Source organism: Lynx rufus, unplaced genomic scaffold (assembly GCF_022079265.1).
Source record: "Lynx rufus isolate CCGP_SWC_20201006 ecotype Redwood Valley unplaced genomic scaffold, mLynRuf1.p SCAF_2, whole genome shotgun sequence".
In the NCBI taxonomy this organism is placed as follows: Eukaryota; Metazoa; Chordata; class Mammalia; order Carnivora; family Felidae; genus Lynx; species Lynx rufus.
In genome coordinates, this window is record NW_025814834.1 from 204,608,831 (window position 1) to 204,628,750 (window position 19,920).

At 51.9% G+C, this 19,920-nt stretch overlaps 1 protein-coding gene across 1 annotated transcript; it reads left to right on the forward strand.

Annotated features, from left to right (window-relative positions):
• Positions 1-651: 651 nt before the first annotated feature.
• Positions 652-19,582, forward strand: IFNLR1 (interferon lambda receptor 1). Its single transcript, XM_047085680.1, is given in 7 exon segments — positions 652-970; positions 4,390-4,513; positions 11,751-11,935; positions 14,332-14,474; positions 16,746-16,905; positions 17,223-17,353; positions 18,330-19,582. Coding segments are annotated over 7 exon segments (1,833 nt in total). The 3' UTR covers positions 19,101-19,582.
• Positions 19,583-19,920: the final 338 nt, after the last annotated feature.

Genomic DNA, 19,920 nt, shown 5'->3' on the forward strand with positions numbered 1-19,920 from the left:
TTTTTTTTCAACATTTATCCATTTCTGGGACAGAGAGAGACAGAGCATGAACGGGTGAGGGGCAGAGAGAGAGGGAGACACAGAATCGGAAACAGGCTCCAGGCTCTGAGCCATCAGCCCAGAGCCCGACGCGGGGCTCGAACTCACGGACCGCGAGATCGTGACCTGGCTGAAGTCGGACGCCCAACCGACTGCGCCACCCAGGCGCCCCGGCAGCCTCCTTTTTAATGACGGTAGACAATTCTGCGGTGAGGCTGTTTCCATCACTCGGAAGCTGTTACTGTCGGGGTGACTGGTAACACACCATAGGCTTTGGTGTCGGAGGCCCCAGCTTTCTCCGGAAGTAGGCCCTCGGCTCTCGAGGCTGTCACCCCCTTGTGAAGAAGGCAGAGAGTCACAGGACTGACCCACCGGATTCTCGCGGGGGATGAAAGTAGCTAACGTGCGGGAAGTGCTTGGCTTAGTACCCGGCACATAAAACACGCTCGGACACCGCCAATGGTGTCTGAGGCTGTGCTGTTGAACTGGCCCTGAACTCTTCGTGCTGTTTGACTCAGCTCCCGTACTGGAACCCCTAACTGTGGCCGTCGGTCATCAACCCTTCTCCTCCCCTCCCCCCAGGCATGGCTTTACTGATCCGCCACCCCCAGGATGCGGCGCAGCAAACCGCCACGCAGACCCGGAGGAGGTTCCAGCCGTCTTTGAGCCGCGGTGGCGCGGGGAGCCGGCCGGCCGCCCAGCTCGCCGCGGCGGGGCTGCCCCCGGGGAAGCCCCCGCCGAGTCCCGGCCCGCGGGGGCGGGGCCCGCGGCTCGGCCTCCCATTGGCTGCCGTCCGCAACCACCTGCCGGCCGGCGGGCGGCGGGGCCGGAGCGGGGACCTGGCGGCGCCCGGCGGGCAGCGCAGGAGCCGGCCTGGCGGGGCTCGGCCGGTGGGTCCCCCTGCTCCTGTGCCTGCTGCAGTCCACTCAAGGTAAGGGCGGGGGGCCGCGGGGCGGGCGGGGGGGGGGGGCCGCGGGGCGCCTGCCCTGGGCGGCGGAGCTCCCGGAAGGAGGGAAGTGGCCTCAGCCCGGCCGCCGCCAGAGGAGGGGATGCGAATCCGCCCTGCCCACCCACCGCCCGTTTTCTTCTACACGGGGGCTTGGAACTCGACACACCCGAGTCTTTGCAATTGCTTTCCGGGAGGAAACAGACCCAGATTCCTACTGCCAATCCAGCTCCAGGTGAACAGGAAAAGACGGTGGCAGTTTGAAACGCAGCTGCATTGACTTACAGAGTGCTGTTTCAGGTTTCCCCGAGAGCCCTGTCCTCTGCATTCACAGGACGCTGGATCCTCGGTACCCGGGGAAGTCAGGGGAGTGCCCTGCCCTCCCCCGGAGCCGCCATCCTTTCCCCCTGGGCGGTTTCAGAAGTTCCTCCCAGACCTGAGGGGAGGGAGCTCTGGCTTAGTCTGTGTGCTGCTGTTACTCTAACGAAAGCCACCTTTTTTTCTGAGCTCCCACTGGTAAATAAGGTGGCAGGGTACAAAACACCCCAGGATAGGACCTACCCGCCAAACCCCAACCAGTCAGGAGAAGGTCCCAATATTGCCCCCAGTCTTAGACTTCCTAGTCTTCCGCTAACAATTTAAGACCCAGAAGGGCCCTGGGGCACAAGCTAATACTGATAATTAATACTAAGACTTCTTTGTGCTGGGCACATTACCCTATTTAAAGCGAAACAACCCAACCCTTCTATGAGGTAGGGTCTATTTTCTCCCTTTTCAGATGGGGAAGCTGAGGCCCAGGGCACTGAGGGGAATGGCCCAGGAAGGAAAGGGCAGGTGAGACCCCTGAAGAGAAGGCTAAGGCTGAAGCAAGCTCGTCCAGCTTTGGCTGTGGGGTGGGTGGCTAGAGCAGGACCGTCCGTCCACCTGGGTCAGCTCAGGGATGCCCCAGCCCCTGACACCTCTGCGCAGTGACTGTTGTTGCAGCTGGTAAGGGACAGTGTACCTGTGTGTGAGGGGTGGGGGTCCTCTGTCCCCCTGTTTCGCTGTCAAACTCAATAGTTTTCCCATCTGGGCCTAACGCTACTTTTACCGGAGGAACACTTAATGTACCCAACACAAACTGTGTGATAGTTTAGGGTGAAGGTCAGCCAGATCCAGGTTCAGATCCTGGCCCCCACGCAAACTGGCTGTGTAGCCTCAGGCCTATTGCCTACTGTCTGTCTGTGAATCTAGTGCCCCTGCACGGAAGGAGAATGGCACCTACCCTATAGGCTGGTTCGTCCTGAGGGTTGAATGAGGCTTTGTGGATAAAGTGCCAGACCAGGGCCTCCCACCCTTTGAAGGCTCAGTTAATAAGGTAACTACTGTCGTTGCTATTTCTCCACTGTGGCCAAGTTCAGACTTTGGGCCTGTCCTGCCCACAAGATACCTTATAAGCTGAAAAAAAAAAAAAAAAAAGGATACCTTATAAGCTGATTGCAGGTAGACTTTGGCCTCTGCTGGTCACCAGCCGGAAAGCTGGGAACAATGACAGCACCTGTACCCCAGTGACCCAGTTCCTGCCAAAGATCACAGGATGGGGTGGAAGCAGGTACCCACATTTGGGTTAAAAGACCAGAAGCGGGGAGCCATGCTGAGAGCCATCGGTACAACCACCCTCCACCCTGATACCATTCTGTAACCTGTATGGATTTCCACCATGGCCCGTGTGACACTTCAGGGCGCTGAATTCTCCCTTGGGTCCACGAGCTTCTAAAGGGCAGGAATGGAACTGTGTTCCCCTGTGAAACTCGTGGCACAGATGTCATTGGCCAATAGCGGTTCACAGATGTTGGAAGAATAAAGCTGAACAGGCCCCACGAGAACGTAGAGGAGGAAGTATGATCAGGAGCTCAGAATTTGGGGTTGGCTAGGCCTGGATGTGAATTCTGATTCTACAGCTTATTACCTGAGAAGGCCTGTTTCCTCATGTGTAATGTGATGGTCACAGTTGGTACCTACATCCTAGGGATGTGGGGAGGATTCAAAGAAATGCAACCAATGTACTTAGCGTAGTTCCTGGCACATAGTTAGGATGCAAAGCACATTAGCTGCGGTCATCATCATCAGTCAGATGTGTCCCACCATCAGTCACCACTACCGTTTCTTAGAGATATCAGGAAAGACTCCCCGAGGGAAGTGACTTTGGAATCGAGTCTTTAAAGGATTAGATGGTGAAAAAAAATTAGAAGGTGAACAAACACCAGGCAGTCGAAGACCCCTGGGTTCAGAGGTACCCAAGAGAACGCAGTAGTTTGAGAAGGACAAGAAACAAGGTTGGCTGGAGCCTAGTGAGCCGACTGGGGAGAGGTTGACAAGATGGCCGGTCATGTACCTCAATAAGGAGCGTGGACATTTTTCTAAGGGTGAGGGAAGGGCATAGAACTGGGAAGAGGTGTCATCAGGTGTATATTTCAGAAGATGAGGGTTAGCAGTGAAGAAGAGGTGCCGAAGAGGGGAAGCAGAAGCCAGTTAAGGGTGGTAGGGGCAAGTGTCACTGGGACAGTGACATCTGGGCAGAGATGTGAAGGAAACAAAGGAGCGAGCCTGCTAGAGATCCAGGGGGAGAACAGTCTAGGCAGAGGGAACAGCTTGTGGAAAGGCCTGGAGGAAGAGGGTGCCTGGCAGGCTCTAGAAACAGCAGAGAGGCCAGTGTGGCTGGAGAGCAGCGAGCACGGGGAGAGCGGTGGCTGGGATTAGGTAAATCTTGTGGAGGATTATAAAGACTTTGGGTTTAACCTTGAATGAAGTGAAAGCCAGTTGAGGGTTTAAAGCAGAAACGCCACATGATCTGACTTTCATCTTAACCCTTGCTGCTTGCTCTGTGGAGAATGGGCAAGATTAGAAGCAGGGAGACCAGTTGGGCGGCCTTTGGACTAATCCAAATTATCACAATAGTCATTTAGTCAACAAATATTTATTGTGCACCTACTCTGAGCCCGGGACCGTTGCAGACAGGCTCTGGGGACGTGGCTACGAACAGAGCTGAGCCCCTGCTCCTGAGACCCTGTTCCCTCCTGGAGTCCAGGAAATCCAGTAGGTGGCTCCTGTCCTGCAGTGTGCTTCTGAAACCCTCATGTGCCAGGATGGGCAGGACATCCTGTCCATAGGACAGAGCAGCCACTGAGGCCTACGGAGGGGAAGGGCCTGCGATACAGCCGGTCCGTGGCAAGGCCGTGATTGGAATCCTGACCCTGGGCTCCCAGCCGACACCGTGTCCCCTGTGCTCTAGCCACCCCAGATGACTCCTGGTTCTCAAACTCAGTGAGCGCCTGACTGCCCAGCCCGCCACTGGTCAGCTCCAAATGGCCCACGTCAAGAGCGGCCAGGAGCTCCAGGCTTCAGGACCTCTTTCTCTCCCACAGGGAGGCCCCATCTGGCTCCTCCTCAGAACGTGACGCTGCTCTCCCGGAACTTCAGTGTGTACCTGACATGGCTCCCAGGGCCTGGCTACTCCCAGAATGTGACCTATTTTGTGGCCTACCAAAGGTAGAGGGGAGCCTCCAGTCTGGCGTTCGGGGAGACTGAGGAGGTGGGCCGAGGCTGGAGGGGCTTGTGTGGGCCCGCTGCGGGGTGTGGCCATCTTCCCGGTTCCCTGTGTCCCGGGGGAGATAGCATGGGCAGCTACCTGGAGAGAATGAGATAAAGGTCTGGCGGCGAGAATGATGTCGACTAGGGCACAGGGCCCAGGTGATGGGCCCGCAGGGGGTGGGGACGATCTCTGAGAAGAGTCAGAACACGGCTTGAGGAGAGCTACGAGGGCCCAGTGGTAGAATTCTCCAGGGCCTGGGGGAGGTGCTTGGAGTTGTGCCAGCTGACAAGGGAGGGCACACGTATCTCCTGCAGAGCCTGTGTTAGGCGTCGCTCCACAACCTTCCCCCTACGGCGACTTGAGGTCCTGCCCAACGGGCAGTCCAGGCCGACCCAGAGGAATCTGAAAGTGGAAGCAAATTTGCCATCTTTGCACCCAGATGGGAGTCACTGGAGGTTCTTTCCTCAAGAACCTTGAGGTCACTTGAGGAGGGTAAGGTGATAAAAGCAGAGAGGCAGGAGGACTCCTCTAGGATTGGCGAGGAGGAGGAAGCAGGAAGGGGGAGGTGAGCGCTGTGGACGCGGGACCCGCCTGTGCCAGGCTGAGCGCTAAGGTCTCGCGTGAAGAGGCTGGATCCCCAGGCAAGCCTGCATCTCCCCCATTTTAGAGGCGAGAGGAGCCTGAGCTCAGAGAGGTGCTGTGACTTACCCCAGGAAACCGAGGATGGAACAGGAAGAAACAGCCAAGTCCCTCCGACCCCAAAGCTCGTGCGCTTCCTGTTCTGTCATGGTCCCTCCTTCTGTAGCGTCCAGACACGAGCGATGGGGGCCTGCCTTGCAAAAGGGCACACGGGCCAGCAAGCTTTCAAAAAAAAAAGAACTGTGGGGGGGGGCGCGTGGGGGGGGTCTCAGTCACTTAAGCATTCGACTCTTGGTTTCGGCTCAGGTCATGAGTTCGGCTCAGGTTTGTGAGTTCGAGCCCCGCGTTGGGCCCTGAGCTGGCGGTGCAGAGCCTGCTTGGGATCCTCTCTCCCTCTCTCTCTGCCTCTCCCCTGCTCGTGTGCGCTCTCTCTCAAAATAAGTAAGTAAACTTAAAAAAAAAAAAAAAAAGAACTGTACAGAAATATATCAGGAGGCCGAAAACACCTGACATGTACCGTGTCGGCACATTAAGTGTCTTTATTGACACACAGCCCTGTGAGGAGGGAGCAGCCGAGGCCTTCTGCAAGAGGATATTTTGCTCAAAGCCCCAAAGCTGGGAATAGTGGACCCAGAATAAACTGATTAGGGTTGAAAGTCCATCCTCTGGACTTTATGATGTTTTCCTTCCCCTTGACGCTTTTAAACACCTGTGAGGATTCTAAAATGATGATATTCTAATTGTATCATTTTTTTTTCATGGATTAGTTGGAATTATTTTACAAAGACATGCTTCCTCTCCTGCAGTATGTGATATTCAGTGGTACTCTTCAGATGGGCAAGATGGGACATATCCTTCATTTTTTTTTTTCTCAAGTTTGCAAGATCACGAATTGAATTCCTTCTCATCTCCCAAAGGTGATCAATTTTTTTTTTTAATCGTTATGAACTCGAGTGCTTAAACATATCTGATGGTTTCAATCCATTGCAACCTGTCTACTCGTTAAAACTTGAATTGTCCCATCTCTGGCCAGCAAAACATCTTTTCAGGTTGGCTCCAGAGTCCTTTTAATTTGACTCTGGTAGTTTTGATTATTGCTGTTATAACAAGATGTTCCGGGATCATTTGCACAATTCCTGACCTAAAACCAGAATCAGCCATTTGTCCACTTAGTAGAAAATGTTTGTTTTTTTTTTAATTTTTTTTTTAACGTTTTATTTATTTTTGAGACAGAGAGAGACAGATCATGAACAGGGGAGGGTGAGAGAGAGAGAGGGAGACACAGAATCTGAAACAGGCTCCAGGCTCTGAGCTGTCAGCACACAGCCCGATGCGGGACTCGAACTCACGGACTGCGAGAGCATGACCTGAGCCGAAGTCAGATGCTTAACCGACTGAGCCACCCAGGCGCCCCTAGAAAATGGTTTTAAAGGACACAATGTGTATGTTAGCTGTGCTGATCACACTACTTAGCTATTGCTTTAGATTTTTTCAGTGAGTGTGAAATGGGTAGATAGATAACTATAATTCCACCTCTGTTCCTGGCTTCTGCTGAGATGGGTGATTAAATCAGCAAGCCCCATCCATGATCTCCTTATGAAATGAGTTTTCAACCACACCCATGGTGTTCCTTCTAGAACATGCTTTCTAATTTTTTGCCATATGCATAGGCTGAGAATTTTCTACTTCTGGTTTCTTTTTGCTTAACAGTCCCTTCTATGTGCCTGTCTTCCTCTCTCCGTTTACCATAAGCAGTAAGGAGAAATCCGGTCACATCTTCAACACTTTGCTTAGGAATCTCCTCAGCTGGGGCGCCTGGATGTCTTAGTCAGTTGAGCATCTGTCTCTTGATTTCTGCTCAGGTCATGATCCCAGGGTTGTGAGATCGAATCTGCATTGGGCTCTGCACTGAGTGTGGATCCTACTTAAGATTCTCTCTCTCTCTCTCTCTCTCTCTCTCCCCCCCTTCTCTCCCTCTCTTTCTTTCTCTCTCCCTCCCTCTGCCCCTTCCCCACTCACATTCTCTCTCTAAAAAAAAAAAGAAAGAAAGAAATCTCCTCAGCTAAATATCTAAGTTCATCACTTTCAACTTCTATTTCCCACAAAACACCAAAACACAATTCAGCCAAGTCTCTGCCACTTTATAACAACGATCGCCTTTCCCCCAGTTTCCAGGAAGACGTTCCTCCTTGGCATCTGAGCTCTCCCCAGAGCGACCTTTGGCTCCATAGTCCTACCGATGGTCTCTTCAAGGCACTCTAGGCATTTTCTAGCGCGCACCTGAAAATCTTTCCCACCTCTACCCAAACCCAGGGGCAAAGCCACTTTCACATTTCTAGCTATTTCTTACATTAGCACCTGATTTCTGGTACCAAAATCTGTATTAGTCTGCTAGGACTACCATGACAAAATACTATAGCCTGAGTGGTTTAAACAACAGAAATTTATTTTCTCTCAGTTTTGGAGGCTGGAAGTCCAAGATCGAGGTATCGGCAGGTTTGCTTTCTCCTGAAGCGTCTCTCCTTGGCCGTGGAAAACGGTCACCTTCTCTCTGTTCTCACATGACCTTTTCTCTGTGTGAGAGTATGCCTGGTAGCCTTTTCTCTTCTTTAAAGACTATAAGTCCAGGGTGCCTGAGTGGCTCAGTCAGTTAAACGTCTGACTTCCACTCAGGTCATGATCTCGCGGTTTGTGAGTTCGAGCCCCGTGTCGGGCTCTGTGCTGACAGCTCAGAGCCTGGAGCCTGTTTCGGATTCTGTGTCTCCCTCTCTCTCTGCTCCTCCCCACTCATGCTCTGTCTTTCTCTCAAAAATAAATAAACATTAAAAAAAATTTTTTTTTAACTATTAAGTCCGGTTGGTTTAGGGTCCCACCCTTATGACCACATTCAATCTTAATTATCTTTTTATTAAAAAATTTTTAATGTTTCTTTTTATTTTTGAGAGAGAGTGAGCAAGTGGAAGAGGGGTAGAGACAGAGGGAGACACAGAATCTGAAGCAGGATCCAGGCTCTGAGCTGTCAGCACAGAGCCCGATGCAAGGCTTGAACTCACAAACTGCAAGATCATGACCTGAGCCGAAGTCAGACACTCAACTGACTGAGCCACCCAGGCGCCCCTTAATCACCTTTTTAAAGGCCCCATCTCCAAAAGCCTATACAGTCATCGGGGGTTAGGGCTTTGGCATTTGAATTTGGGAGGAATGCAATTTAGTCCATAATATCTAATAAACTGGATTTCATCAAATTTAAAACTTTTAGTCTTTAAAAAAAAAGCTTAAAGAAAATGAAAAAAATCCAGCCACTGAGAAAAAGATGTTTACAATATATACACTGGAAAAAGACTAGTATCCAAAATAGATAAAGAACTCCTGCATCTCAATAAGAAGACAAATCACCTGAAAAAAACTGGAATAATCACTTCACAAAAAAGTGCACGAGTGGCCAATAAGGAGTGTCGAAAAGATGTTCGACAACCTTAGTCATTAGGGAAAGGCAAATTAAAGCTACAATGAAACGCAACCACACACCAACTAGAATGGCTAAAATTAAAAGGACTGACAATACTAAGTGTTGACAAGCATGTGGAGGAACTAGAACTCTCCTGCATTGTTGGTGGGAATGTACAGTCACTTTGGAAATCAGCTTGACAGTTTCTTGTCAAGTTTCCCCTTCAGTTACCAAATCTCCCAGATTCTACTCCTAAAGCTTTATTTAAAAGAAATGAAAACATGTCCATACAAAGACTTGTACATGAACATTCATAGCACTGTAATTCATAAGAGCTCTGTTACGGACGGAATTGTATACCCTCATATTCATAGCCTGAAGCTCTAACCCCCTACATGATTGTATGTGGAGATAGGGCCTTTCAAGAAGAAATTAAGATCAAATGCGGTCATAAGGGTGGGGCCCTAAGCCAATAGGACTATGTATTAATATTTCGGTTAATAATTTGCTGATGGTTTGGGGCGCTTGGGTGGCTCAGTCGGTTGAGCGTCTGACTTCAGCTCAAGTCATGAACTCATGGTTCGTGAGTTCGAGCCCCGCATCAGGCTCTCTGCTGACAGCTGGGAGCCTGGAGCCTGCTTCAGATTCTGTGTCCAACCCCCCACCCCCGTCTCTGCCCCTCCCTTGCTCATGCTCTGTCTCTCTCTGTCTCAAAAATAAATAAAAATTTTTAAAAAATAATAATTTGCTGATGGTTCACGTGTGGCTCAACCAATTTTTTCAGTCCTATTTATGTTCATTAAGCCAACTTTGATAATTACGTTGTTCTTTTTTTTGGTGCTTTACGTATTTAATAATTATTTTTACTTGTTCAATCTTCAATTACTGAGTGAGGCATATTATAATTGTGGTTTTTCTGTTTCTTCCTATAGTTTTGTCTGGTTTTGCTGTCTAGAGTGTGTATCTATTTAGCAGGCACATATAAGGGAGAATTTTTTTTTAATATATAATTTATTGTTAAATTGGTGTCCATCCAACACCCAGTGCCCATCCCCACAGGTGCCCTCCTCAATGCCCATCCCCCACTCCCCCCCCCATCAACCCTCAGTTTGTTCCCCATATTTAAGAGTCTCTTATGGTTTGCCTCCTTCCCTCTCTGTTTGTAACTTTTTTTCCCCCTTCCCCTCCCCCCTGGCCTTCTGTTAAGTTTCTCAGGATCCACATGCGAGTGAAAACATATGGTATCGATCTTTCTCTGACTGACTTATTTCACTTAGCATAATAGTCAGGGAGAATTTTTTTTGTAATGTTTATTTATTTAGTTTGAGAGAGACAAAGTGTGAGTGGGGGAGGGGCAGGGAGAGACCCTTAAGCAGCCTCCATGCTCAGCGTGGAGCCAGACGCGGGGCTCAGTCCCACGACCCATGAGATCATGACCTGAGCCGAGATCAAGAGTCAGACGTTCAACCGACTGAGCCACCCAGGCGCCCCGGGGAGAGTGTTTTTCATATCATCCCGGGACACGGAATAATTTTTCGTTATGTGGTGATTCTTTTCCCCTTTCGTATTTCTTTGGACTTTGAAGTTTATATTTTGTCTCATGTTAATATAGGGGCGCCTGGGTGATTCAGTTGGTGGAGTGTCTGACTCTTGATTTCGGCTCAGGTCATGATCTCACGGTTCGTGGGTTCGAGCCCCGCGTTGGGCTCTGTGCTGACAGCTTGGAGCCTGGGGCCTGTTTTGGGTTCTGTGTCTCCCTCTCTCTCTCTCTGCCCCTCCCCCACTCGTGCTCTGTCTCTCTCTGTCTCTCTCTCAAAAATAAATACACATAAAAAAATTGAATATAACTAGACCAGGTTTCATTTTATTGTTAACGTTTATATACTGTAGCTCCACCAAGAAACAAAACAGGAGTTCTTTCCAAAAATCCGTCCTCTCTGCTGCCCCCATCTAGCCTCCTCCACTCACGGGTCGTTCAGTTCCCAAACCCAGGAGTCGCTCTGGTTTCTCCCTGCCCGACGTTCCACATCCAGTCCACGAGCAAGTCCTGTGGGCCTTACCTCCAAAATATAACCCCAGTCCAGCCCATTCCTGCCATCCTCACCTCTGTTTTCTCTTAGACCGCTGCTGCGGCCTCCCAGCTGGTTTATCAGAGGTTGATCTCTCAAAAACAGAAATTAGGTCACCTCAGCCCCCCCTGTTCAGAACTTTCCAGTGGCTTCCTAGCACACTTGAAATAAAATCCAAGCTCCTTGGCAAGACGGAAAGGCCCTGCCTGCTCTTCCCACCCACCCCTGTGCCCACACCTCTCCCCGCCTCACCCACTGGCCTTGAGCCCCGCTGGCCTCCTTGCTTTTTTCTGGACACTTCCTTCCCCCAGGCCTTCACCCAGCTGCTTTGCCATTGCGGCCTCAATATTACCTTCCTGGCCTTTCCTGAGCCACCTGTGGAAAGGAGTTCCCCCCTCCCCCTCCCCCCCCACCACCTGCCATGCCATTCCCCCTTGTCACTGCACCTACCTGCTCCCGGATTTACCTCAGTGATGTGATGATTGCCTCTCACCCCTTCCCCGTCACGTTCCCGCGGGCAGGACCTGCCCGGCATTGCCAGTTCCCCAGGAATAATGCCCGGGGTGCTGGTCCCTTCTTTGGACCCCGGTGTTCTCAGAACACGCACATCACAGGCCTGCGGGTCCCCGCTGACAGCCACGCAGCATCCAGCACGATGCCTGGCACACAGCAGGTGGCCCGCAAGGCCTGAGCGGAGAAGAACGTGGGGAGTGGATGCTGGTACCAGTGATGGCAAGCACCATGCAGCCCTGGGGAGGCAGGAGGAGGAGGAGGAGGAGGAGGAGGAGGAGGAGGGAGGCTGGCCTGCCGGGGGCCCCGGAGCTAGTGAGGGACGCAGCCGGGATCCCACTGCGTGCTTCTCTCCAGAGCCTGAGCTCCTAACCGGACTGTTCTCATTCTGTCCCAGCCCGTGGCTGGCTGATAGGGCAGACGGGTGGACGATCAGGTGGATGAAGGGACAAGGGAGCCGGTGTTCTCCAAGCTCCCTGGCCCCAGAGGCTGAGTCTGCAGCCCACGCTCTCCTGTCTCCTCCCTCAGCGCTCCGACCCCCAGACGGTGGCGAAAAGTGAAACAGTGTGCGGGAACCAAAGAGCTGGCCTGTTCTCTGATGTGCCTGGAGAAACAAGACCTGTACAACAAGTTCAAGGGGCGTGTGTGGGCAGTGTCTACCGGCTCCAGGTCCCCCCCGGTGGAGTCCAAGTACCTGGATTACCTTTTTGACGGTAGGTCTGTGGCTAAGGGACCGGGTGGGAGGCTCCCTGTCCAGGCCCTGCTGTCCCGGCCACTGTCTCCACTTCTCCAAAGCAGAGGCAGCCCCACGTAGCCTGGCATCGTGGCAGGGTGTCAGGGGAGTTCTGCCGGCATACGCTTGGTGCTATTTTTTATGTTCAAGTTCTCTTTAAGAAACAATTTTTTTTAGGGGCGCCTGGGTGGCGCAGTCGGTTAAGCGTCCGACTTCAGCCAGGTCACAATCTCGCGGTCCGTGAGTTCGAGCCCCGCGTCAGGCTCTGGGCTGATGGCTCAGAGCCTGGAGCCTGTTTCCGATTCTGTGTCTCCCTCTCTCTCTGCCCCTCCCCCGTTCATGCTCTGTCTCTCTCTGTCCCCAAAAATAAAATAAACGTTGAAAAAAAAATTAAAAACAAAAAAAAAGAAACAGTTTTTTTTAAATGCCAGTTGCAAAAGTAACTCCTGTACAGTGTAGAAATTGGGGGTGGGGGGGCAAAGAAAATAGAAATAGAGAGGAAATCATCCCCCATGTGTACCACATTCAGAAATCACCAGTGTTGGGGTGCCTGGGTGGCTCAATCAGTAAAGTGTCCGACCTCTGCTCAGGCCATGATCTCGCGGTTCATGGGTTCGAGCCCCGCAATGGGCTCTGTGCTGACAGCTCAGAGCCTGGAGCCTGTTTCGGATCCTGTGTCTCCCTGTCTCTCTGCCCCTCCCCCCTTTGTGCTCTGTCTCTCAAAAATAAATAAATAAATGTCATAAAAACAAACAAACAAACAAACACTGAGTGAGGAGAGCACTTTTCTCTTCCCAGTATGTTTTATTTCTAATCCTAACGACAGACCTGTGGGGTTCATTTTCATTGCCCCATTTAAAAAAAAATAATAAGTAAGATTCACAAAAGTTAAGGAAATTGCCAGGACACACAGTTAATAAGGGATGGAGATGGAACGTGAATCTGGGTCTTTCTAGTCTTGAACACGGTATTTGAACCAGACCAAGAGTGAGGCGGGGTGGTAAGAAGGAGAAGACAATATCCTCACGGAGCTGAGATCTGTAACTCGCTGCCCAGCCTTCTCAAAATACTTGCGAGCAAATTAAGGCTCCGATGGAGAGGAGGAAGGGCTTGAATGAAGGGTGCCAGGGAGGGAGAGTAGGAAGGAAGAAGAACTGACTTGGGTACAAGCTGGCTGGGTGGATGGATGAAAAGGGTAGAAGGACGGATGGGTAAGAAGAAAGGACGCATGGAGGGGGTGCAGAGGACACGGTGGAGGAGGGGAAGGAAGAAGGCTACATGGAAAGACATGCTCACCAGGAAGGAAGTATGTGTGGATGGGAAAGATGGAGAACAGGAAGGAAAGGCAGATGGACGGGTCACGGGCTAGATGGAAGCAAATAGAAGGTTGACTGGCTGCCTGGGAAGGGACGGAAGGACAGGAGGGAAGGAGAACAAGGGAGGGGGGACAGACAAGAAGGAAAGATGTATGGAAAGTGAAGAAGAATGGATGGATGGGGAGGGTGGATGGTAGGAGAGCAGGTGGTTGGCTAGACTAAAGGCAGGAAGACAGTATAAAGGAAGAGGAAGGAAGGAAGGGTGGGAAGGCGAGCGGGCAGACAGGCTAGAAGAGCGAAGGATGAACAGGTGGATGGACGGACGGACAGGATGGACAGGAATAAGAGATTAGAAGGAAAGAGGCGGCGAGGAGGTTACTTTTGTAAGTAGTATTAATGTTGGCTTTGCCTCCGCCTCCCTAAAGCTCTCCTGATTCTCCCATAGCACACTCCATGCCGGAATGACCTTTCCTGCCTTTTCCTGCCCTCGGCTGTGGCCCTGGTCATTTTCTCGCTTGAGTTTTGGTAGTTTGCATACTTCATTTCCCCCGAATTTCCTCCAGCTCCTGGAGGTCAAGATCCCCGTTCCCTCCAGCTCCCTGCCCAGGGCTTAATATGTAATCGGAGTCCACTGGACTCTGACCCACAGAACCGAGATAACGCGTGTGTGTTGTTTGTAGCTGCTCTGTGGTGATATGGCACCAAGTGGGCAAGATTCTGACAGCCCAGCGATACGGGAAGGGCGCCCAGGTGCAAGGGACAGCATGAGGAAAGGCAGGTTAGCTGTGAGCTTGGCCTGTTCATTTGACCTCTCCGAGCCTCAGTTTGCCTCTTCTGTAAGATGGGAATAGTGGTTGCTCCCTTCCAAGGTCACTGCAAGACTTCAACCAAATGGCTTGAAGGCTCTTGATGCAAACACTAGAGCCATTTTTCCCTTTCTAGGAGCGGTCTCTGGGCTGGGGGCGGGGCTTGGGGGGAGCGGGGGTTTGGAGGGTGGGGGAGCAGACCTGCCTGGGGGCAGGGGGATAGATGCTGACAGGTCCGGTTCTATTTCTGCCAGTGGAGCCAGCCCCACCCGTCCTGGTAGTCACCCGGAAGGAGGAGATCCTGAGCATCAATGCCACATATCAGCTGCCACACTGCGTGCCCCCACCGGATCTGAAGTACGAGGTGGATTTCTGGAAGGAGGGAACAAAGAATAAGGTAGGAAGCCTCTTTCCTGCCCCCTGGCTGGACCCGCCCCCCCCATCCCCTACCGCCCCCACCAAAACCCAGTGCCTCTCACCCTCCCTGCCTGCTTTCTGCACACCAACTCCAGGAAGCCTTCCCAGCATACCCCCACCCCTGGCAGTCACTCCCTGACTCTGTGCAGCACGATTGGCCTGCGGCCCACCCCTGCCCTTTTCCCCCTAAGAGGCCAAGTACAGGGTATCCTGCCCCTTCGCATTATAGGTGGTAACAGCACAGTTTTTCTACCCAATATACATATATATATTTCATTTTTAATTATGAAATCCTTTTTTCCCAATGATATCTGATTGAAGCATGAGAGGCGCTAGGAAGCCTGCTTGCCAAGCCCCTGGATTCATTACCAAAAAATCAGAAAGTACAGATATGCTCTAGGAAGAAAACTAAAAGTACCCAGAGACTACCACAAATACCCAGCTTCAGACTCGTTTCTCACATACGAACATGTGCCTGTCTGCACATGTTTATTGACGGCAGAGGTCGGCCAACTTTTCCCGTAAAGAGCCAGATAGCAAATGTTCTTTGAATTTGAGAGTCATGTGGGCTTTCACAGCTAGTCAACTCTACATCTACTGCACAGAAGGAGCCATAGACACTAGGTCTATAAATGGGCATAGCTGTGTTCTAGGAAAACGCTGTGTACAAAAATGGTGGCAAGCCACATTTGACCCGTGTAGTTTACTGTCCCCTGTTTCTGTTCTTTCTGTCTTGCTGAACCAGCATTCACACTCCTGACACTCTGCATATGTACTCTGGATGCCAGGGATATAGATCGTCTTCAGACGGTCCCTGCCTTTAAGGATATCTCAAATATTCTAGGGGCAGCTGGGTGGCTCAGTCAGTTAAGCATCTGACTTTGGCTCAGGTCGTGATCTCATGGTTCGTGGGTTCGAGCCCCGTGTCGGGCTCTGTGCTGACAGCTCAGAGCCCGGAGCCTGCTTCGGATTCTGTGTTTCCCTCTCTCTCTGCCCCTCCCCCGCTTGCGCTCGCTCTCTCTCTCTCTCTCTCTCTCTCAAAAATAAACAAAGCTTAAAATTTTTTTTTTTCTTCAAGAACAACTCAAACATTCTAGACCACCCCCGTCCAATAGAGGTAGAATGTGAGTGGGCGCCCGGGTGACTCAGTTGTTCAGTGTCTGACTTTTGCTCAGGTCATGATCTCGCGGTTCATGAGTTCAAGTCCCACATCGGGTGAGCACGAGTCCCACTTCTCTCTCTCTCTCTCTCTCTCTCTCTCTCTCTCTCTCTGCCCCTTGCTCACTTCTGCCTTCTTTCTCTCTCAATAAATAAGTAAATAAGTAAATAAATAAACAAATAAATAAATAAATTTTTAAACAATTAAAAAAAATATAATGTGAACCACATGTGTCATTTTAAATGTTCCTCATTAAATGAAGAAAACCAAGTTAATTTCATTTTAATAATTTATCTCATCCCATAAAATGTTATCATTTCAACATGTAAATAATATGAAAACTGTTGGCATGTTTTACATACTTTTTGCACCTAGTCTTTGAGGTTTTTTTAAGGTTTATTTTTCAGAGAGAGACAGAGAGAGGCAGAGAGACAGAGAGACACAGTGTGAGTAGAGGAGGGGCAGAGACAGAAGGAGACACAGCATCTGAAGCAGACTCCAGGCTCCGGGCTGTCAGCACAGAGCCCGACGTGGGGCTCGAACTCAGGAGCCGTGAGATCATGACCTGAGCCGAAGTCAGATGCTCAACCGACTGAGCCACCCAGGCGCCCCGCACCCAGTCTTTGGAAGCCCGTGTGTATTTTATAGTTGGAGCGCATCTCAGTTTGGACCAGTCACACTTCAAGTGCTAGTCACCACATGTGACCCACACCGGACTGGGCAGGGAAGGCCTAGCGTTTTCCGGGTCTGTGATGGCTGAAGGATGCTCCCTACTCCCAAATACACCGTGAGGCTCCGAGCGCAGGCAGCCTGCGGAATCTGCCCTTCAAAGAAGGCCCCGCAGGCCCTGGGGGGCGGCACACAAGGGGCACCTTGAGTGGCAGGGCTGCCTCTGAGCTCAGACCATCTGTACCTCAGGACTCGGTGGAAAAGAAGTCAGATGATGCTGGGAGGTGCTCCCTTAATGCTTAAACTTTAACGCAGGGAAAGATGTGGGGGTCACGGCAGTATCTTGCCAGCCCCACCCTGTCCCGGTTGTGCGGAGCCCATCCCCGCAGCAGGTCTGCCCACCCCTGTTCTCTCTCCGAACAGACACGATTTCCAGCCACTCCCCGTGGCCAGCCAGTCCAGATCCCCCTGCAGCCAGACACCAGCGGACCCTACTGCCTCAGTGCCAGAACCATCTACACCTTTGGTGATCCTAAGTACAGTGGGTTCTCTAAGCCTACCTGCTTCTTCCTGGGGGCCCCAGGTGAGTGCAAAGTGGTACAGAAGTGAGGTTTCCCACCCCTCCCCACCCCGGGACAGACCATCTTTATCATAAGGTGGTCAAGAGCATGGGTCTAGAGATAGACTCACCTCAATTAAAATCCCAGCTTCACCATACCCGCTGTGTGTCTTTGGGTAGCTTCCATAACCTCTCTGAATCTTGGCTTCCATAATCTGTAGGGGCGGTATATTCTTATGAGGATCACGTGGGATAATGTATGCGAAGCCCGCTGCACAGGGGCACTTGATAGATGAGAGCCATGGTCATTGTTTCTGTGGTTCTTCTTCTTCCTTCCTTAGGAGCCAACTGGGTATTCCTGGGGTTGTTGCTTCTGCTTCCACTGCTGTTGGTCATTGCCATAGGCCATGTGATCTGGAGGAGGTTCACAGACAACCCCTGGTTTCAGCAGGCAAAGATGCCATGGGCCCTGGTATGGCAAATCTGGGCATGTGCAACCGAGGGGGAGGGTTGTTTAAGAGTAAGGAAATGGGGCTGGACTTAGACCATAGGTCAGACGGACAGACCAGACTATCAAGATAGTCCACACCGCGAACATCTCCTGTCTTTGTGTTTAAATTTCCACCATTAGTAATTCATTCCTTTGGCGCCAAATTCAAATGGCAGATACTCAATTTGAATTGAACTTCGCCAACATTCAAATGGGAGGGAGCAGTGCCTTCAGTCTCCATAGTGAAATAACTTCATCGGGTTTGTCAGGTACTGAGAGCAGGGCCACCAGCCTTGGGACTCAGGAGAGATGCCCAGAAGGGGGAAGGGGAGAGGGTGGTACCAAAAGGGGAAATCTTAGAAGGGTCCCAACACTTAGTTCACGGTTTAACTAAGGGTGAGTCTTGCCTCGGCTGACCCTGGGATCCCCTCCCTTGCCTGCTGCCTCACTTCCTTAAGGATGTGGGCCAGTTGGGGCAGGGGGGATGCCTGGAGAGGTCAGATGGGTCCAATTTGTTCAAATGAGGGTCTGCTGAGGGTGGCTGGGCCATAGGTGAGGTGTGGTGGGCACTTGGGTCAGGATGGCTTTGAGGATGGTTCTGAGTGTCTTGGCCACACAGGAGTGGTTTCAAAGTCCCTGGCGCTGGGACCCGCAGGGAAATCCCAACTGAATGACAACGTCTGTGTTAGACATTTCTGCGCCCCGCCCCACCCCTCACCCGATGGTGCCCTGAGCCCCCAGCTCAGTTACCCCAGGGGTAACTTGCCTGATGATACCCTCTTATGGGCGGCTCTCCCCAGCCCCACTGAAATTTCCTACTCCCTTGCTAGTGTTTCCTGGGATCACTTCCCAAAAGAACTATTTACATTTGAATCTTTGTCTCGGGGTCTGTTTCCGGGGGGACCCAGGCTTCAGGAAAGCCTAAATTTTCCCTTCTTTTCTCCCCTCCCCAAATCAGGACTTTACTGGACACAGATGCCCCGTGGCAACCTTTCAGCCCTGTGGCCCTGAGTCCCCAGATGCCTTGATCCTCTGTCCCCAAAAGGAACTGACCAGAAGGGTCAGGCCGAGCCCTAGTGTCAGGACCCCAGCCACCGTCCAGGCAGGATCAGAGGAGGACAGTGCTGAGGAGGAGAAGGACGATGAGGAGGACACAGATGACGGTGTCAGCTTCCAGCCCTACATTGAACCACCGCCCTTCCTGGGGCAGGACCACCGGACCCCGGGGCACTCGGAGGTGGGGGGCACCTGGACTCCTCCCAGCCAGGCCGAAGGCTCCTCAGCTGCGGATGCTTCAGACAGAAGCGGGGCCAGCACTGGGGGCTCCTCTCCCCGGGATGAGCCCGAGTCCTGTTGTTTAACCAAGAAGGGACCGGGCCAAGAGCCAGGTGGGGATGGGTGTCAGGAGCCTCTCCTCCTCCACGAATTCTCCCAGGACCTGAGTTTCCTGGAAGATCCCCTGAAAGACAACCTTTCCTCCTGGACCAGCTGCTTTTCATCACCAGGGCTCAATCTGGTCCCTGGGGAGCCCCCAGTGTCTCTTCACACACTGACCTTTTGCTGGGACAGCAGCCCTGAGGAGGAAGAGGAGGAGGAGGGGGAAGAAGAAGGAGGAGGAGGGGAGAGGGAATCAGAAATCGAGGGTGACGTTACTGGCAACTGGAGGGCTGAGAGCCTCCAGAAGGCTGAAGTCAGAGGCGGGACACTAGGGCATTACATGGCCAGGTAAGCGTTCTTCAGCATCCCTCCAAGTCTAAGCTTTCCAAGGACCCAAGATGCCACCGACTTGAGAGCCTGGGCGCATCCTGCCTGAGTCCATAGAGGGCTCTTACGGCACTTTAGAAACCCCAGCCGCAGCAGCCACCCCATCCTTTGACTCGCCGGCTTCGGGCCGGGCTCTAAGAAGGGTGAGGACAAGAATGGGCCGAGGTCAGAGGCTGACTGGCTGTCACATCACCCCACTGCCTTTGGGGTGACGGGACAGTTACAGAAAGCATCCCTGGACAATGTCAAAGGTCAGGTCACAGTAGACACCACAAGGGACCATCTGGATCTGGGGGGAGGGAGGTTTGGAGTCATACCTTTCTCCGGCACCTGCTGAGCTCCCGCCGCCCCTGAGTCTCAGCCTCCTGGTTCATGAGTCCTCTAGCGTGGGCCTCAGTGAAGAAAAACCCAGTAAGCAGGGGATAGTCTCTGGCTTACGGAATTAACACAGCTTTTTTTTTTTTTTTTTTTTTTTTTTGAGAGAGAGAGAGAGAGAGAGCATGAGCAGTGGAGGGGCAAAGAGAGAGGGAGAGAGAGAATCCCAAGCAGGTTCTGCGCGGTCAGCACAGAGTCTGACCCGGGGCTCACGTTCACGAGCTGTGAGATCATGACCTGAGCTCAAATCAAGAGTCGGACGCTTAACCAACGAAGCCAACCGGGCGCCCCTCCGCAGCTTTTATTATCAGACAGACCTGGCTTCAAATCCCAGCCGTGCCATTTACCAGTCACGTGACTTTGACTAGCAGCATTCACTTTTCTCTGGTCTCCCCTTCGTCTACCTCCTG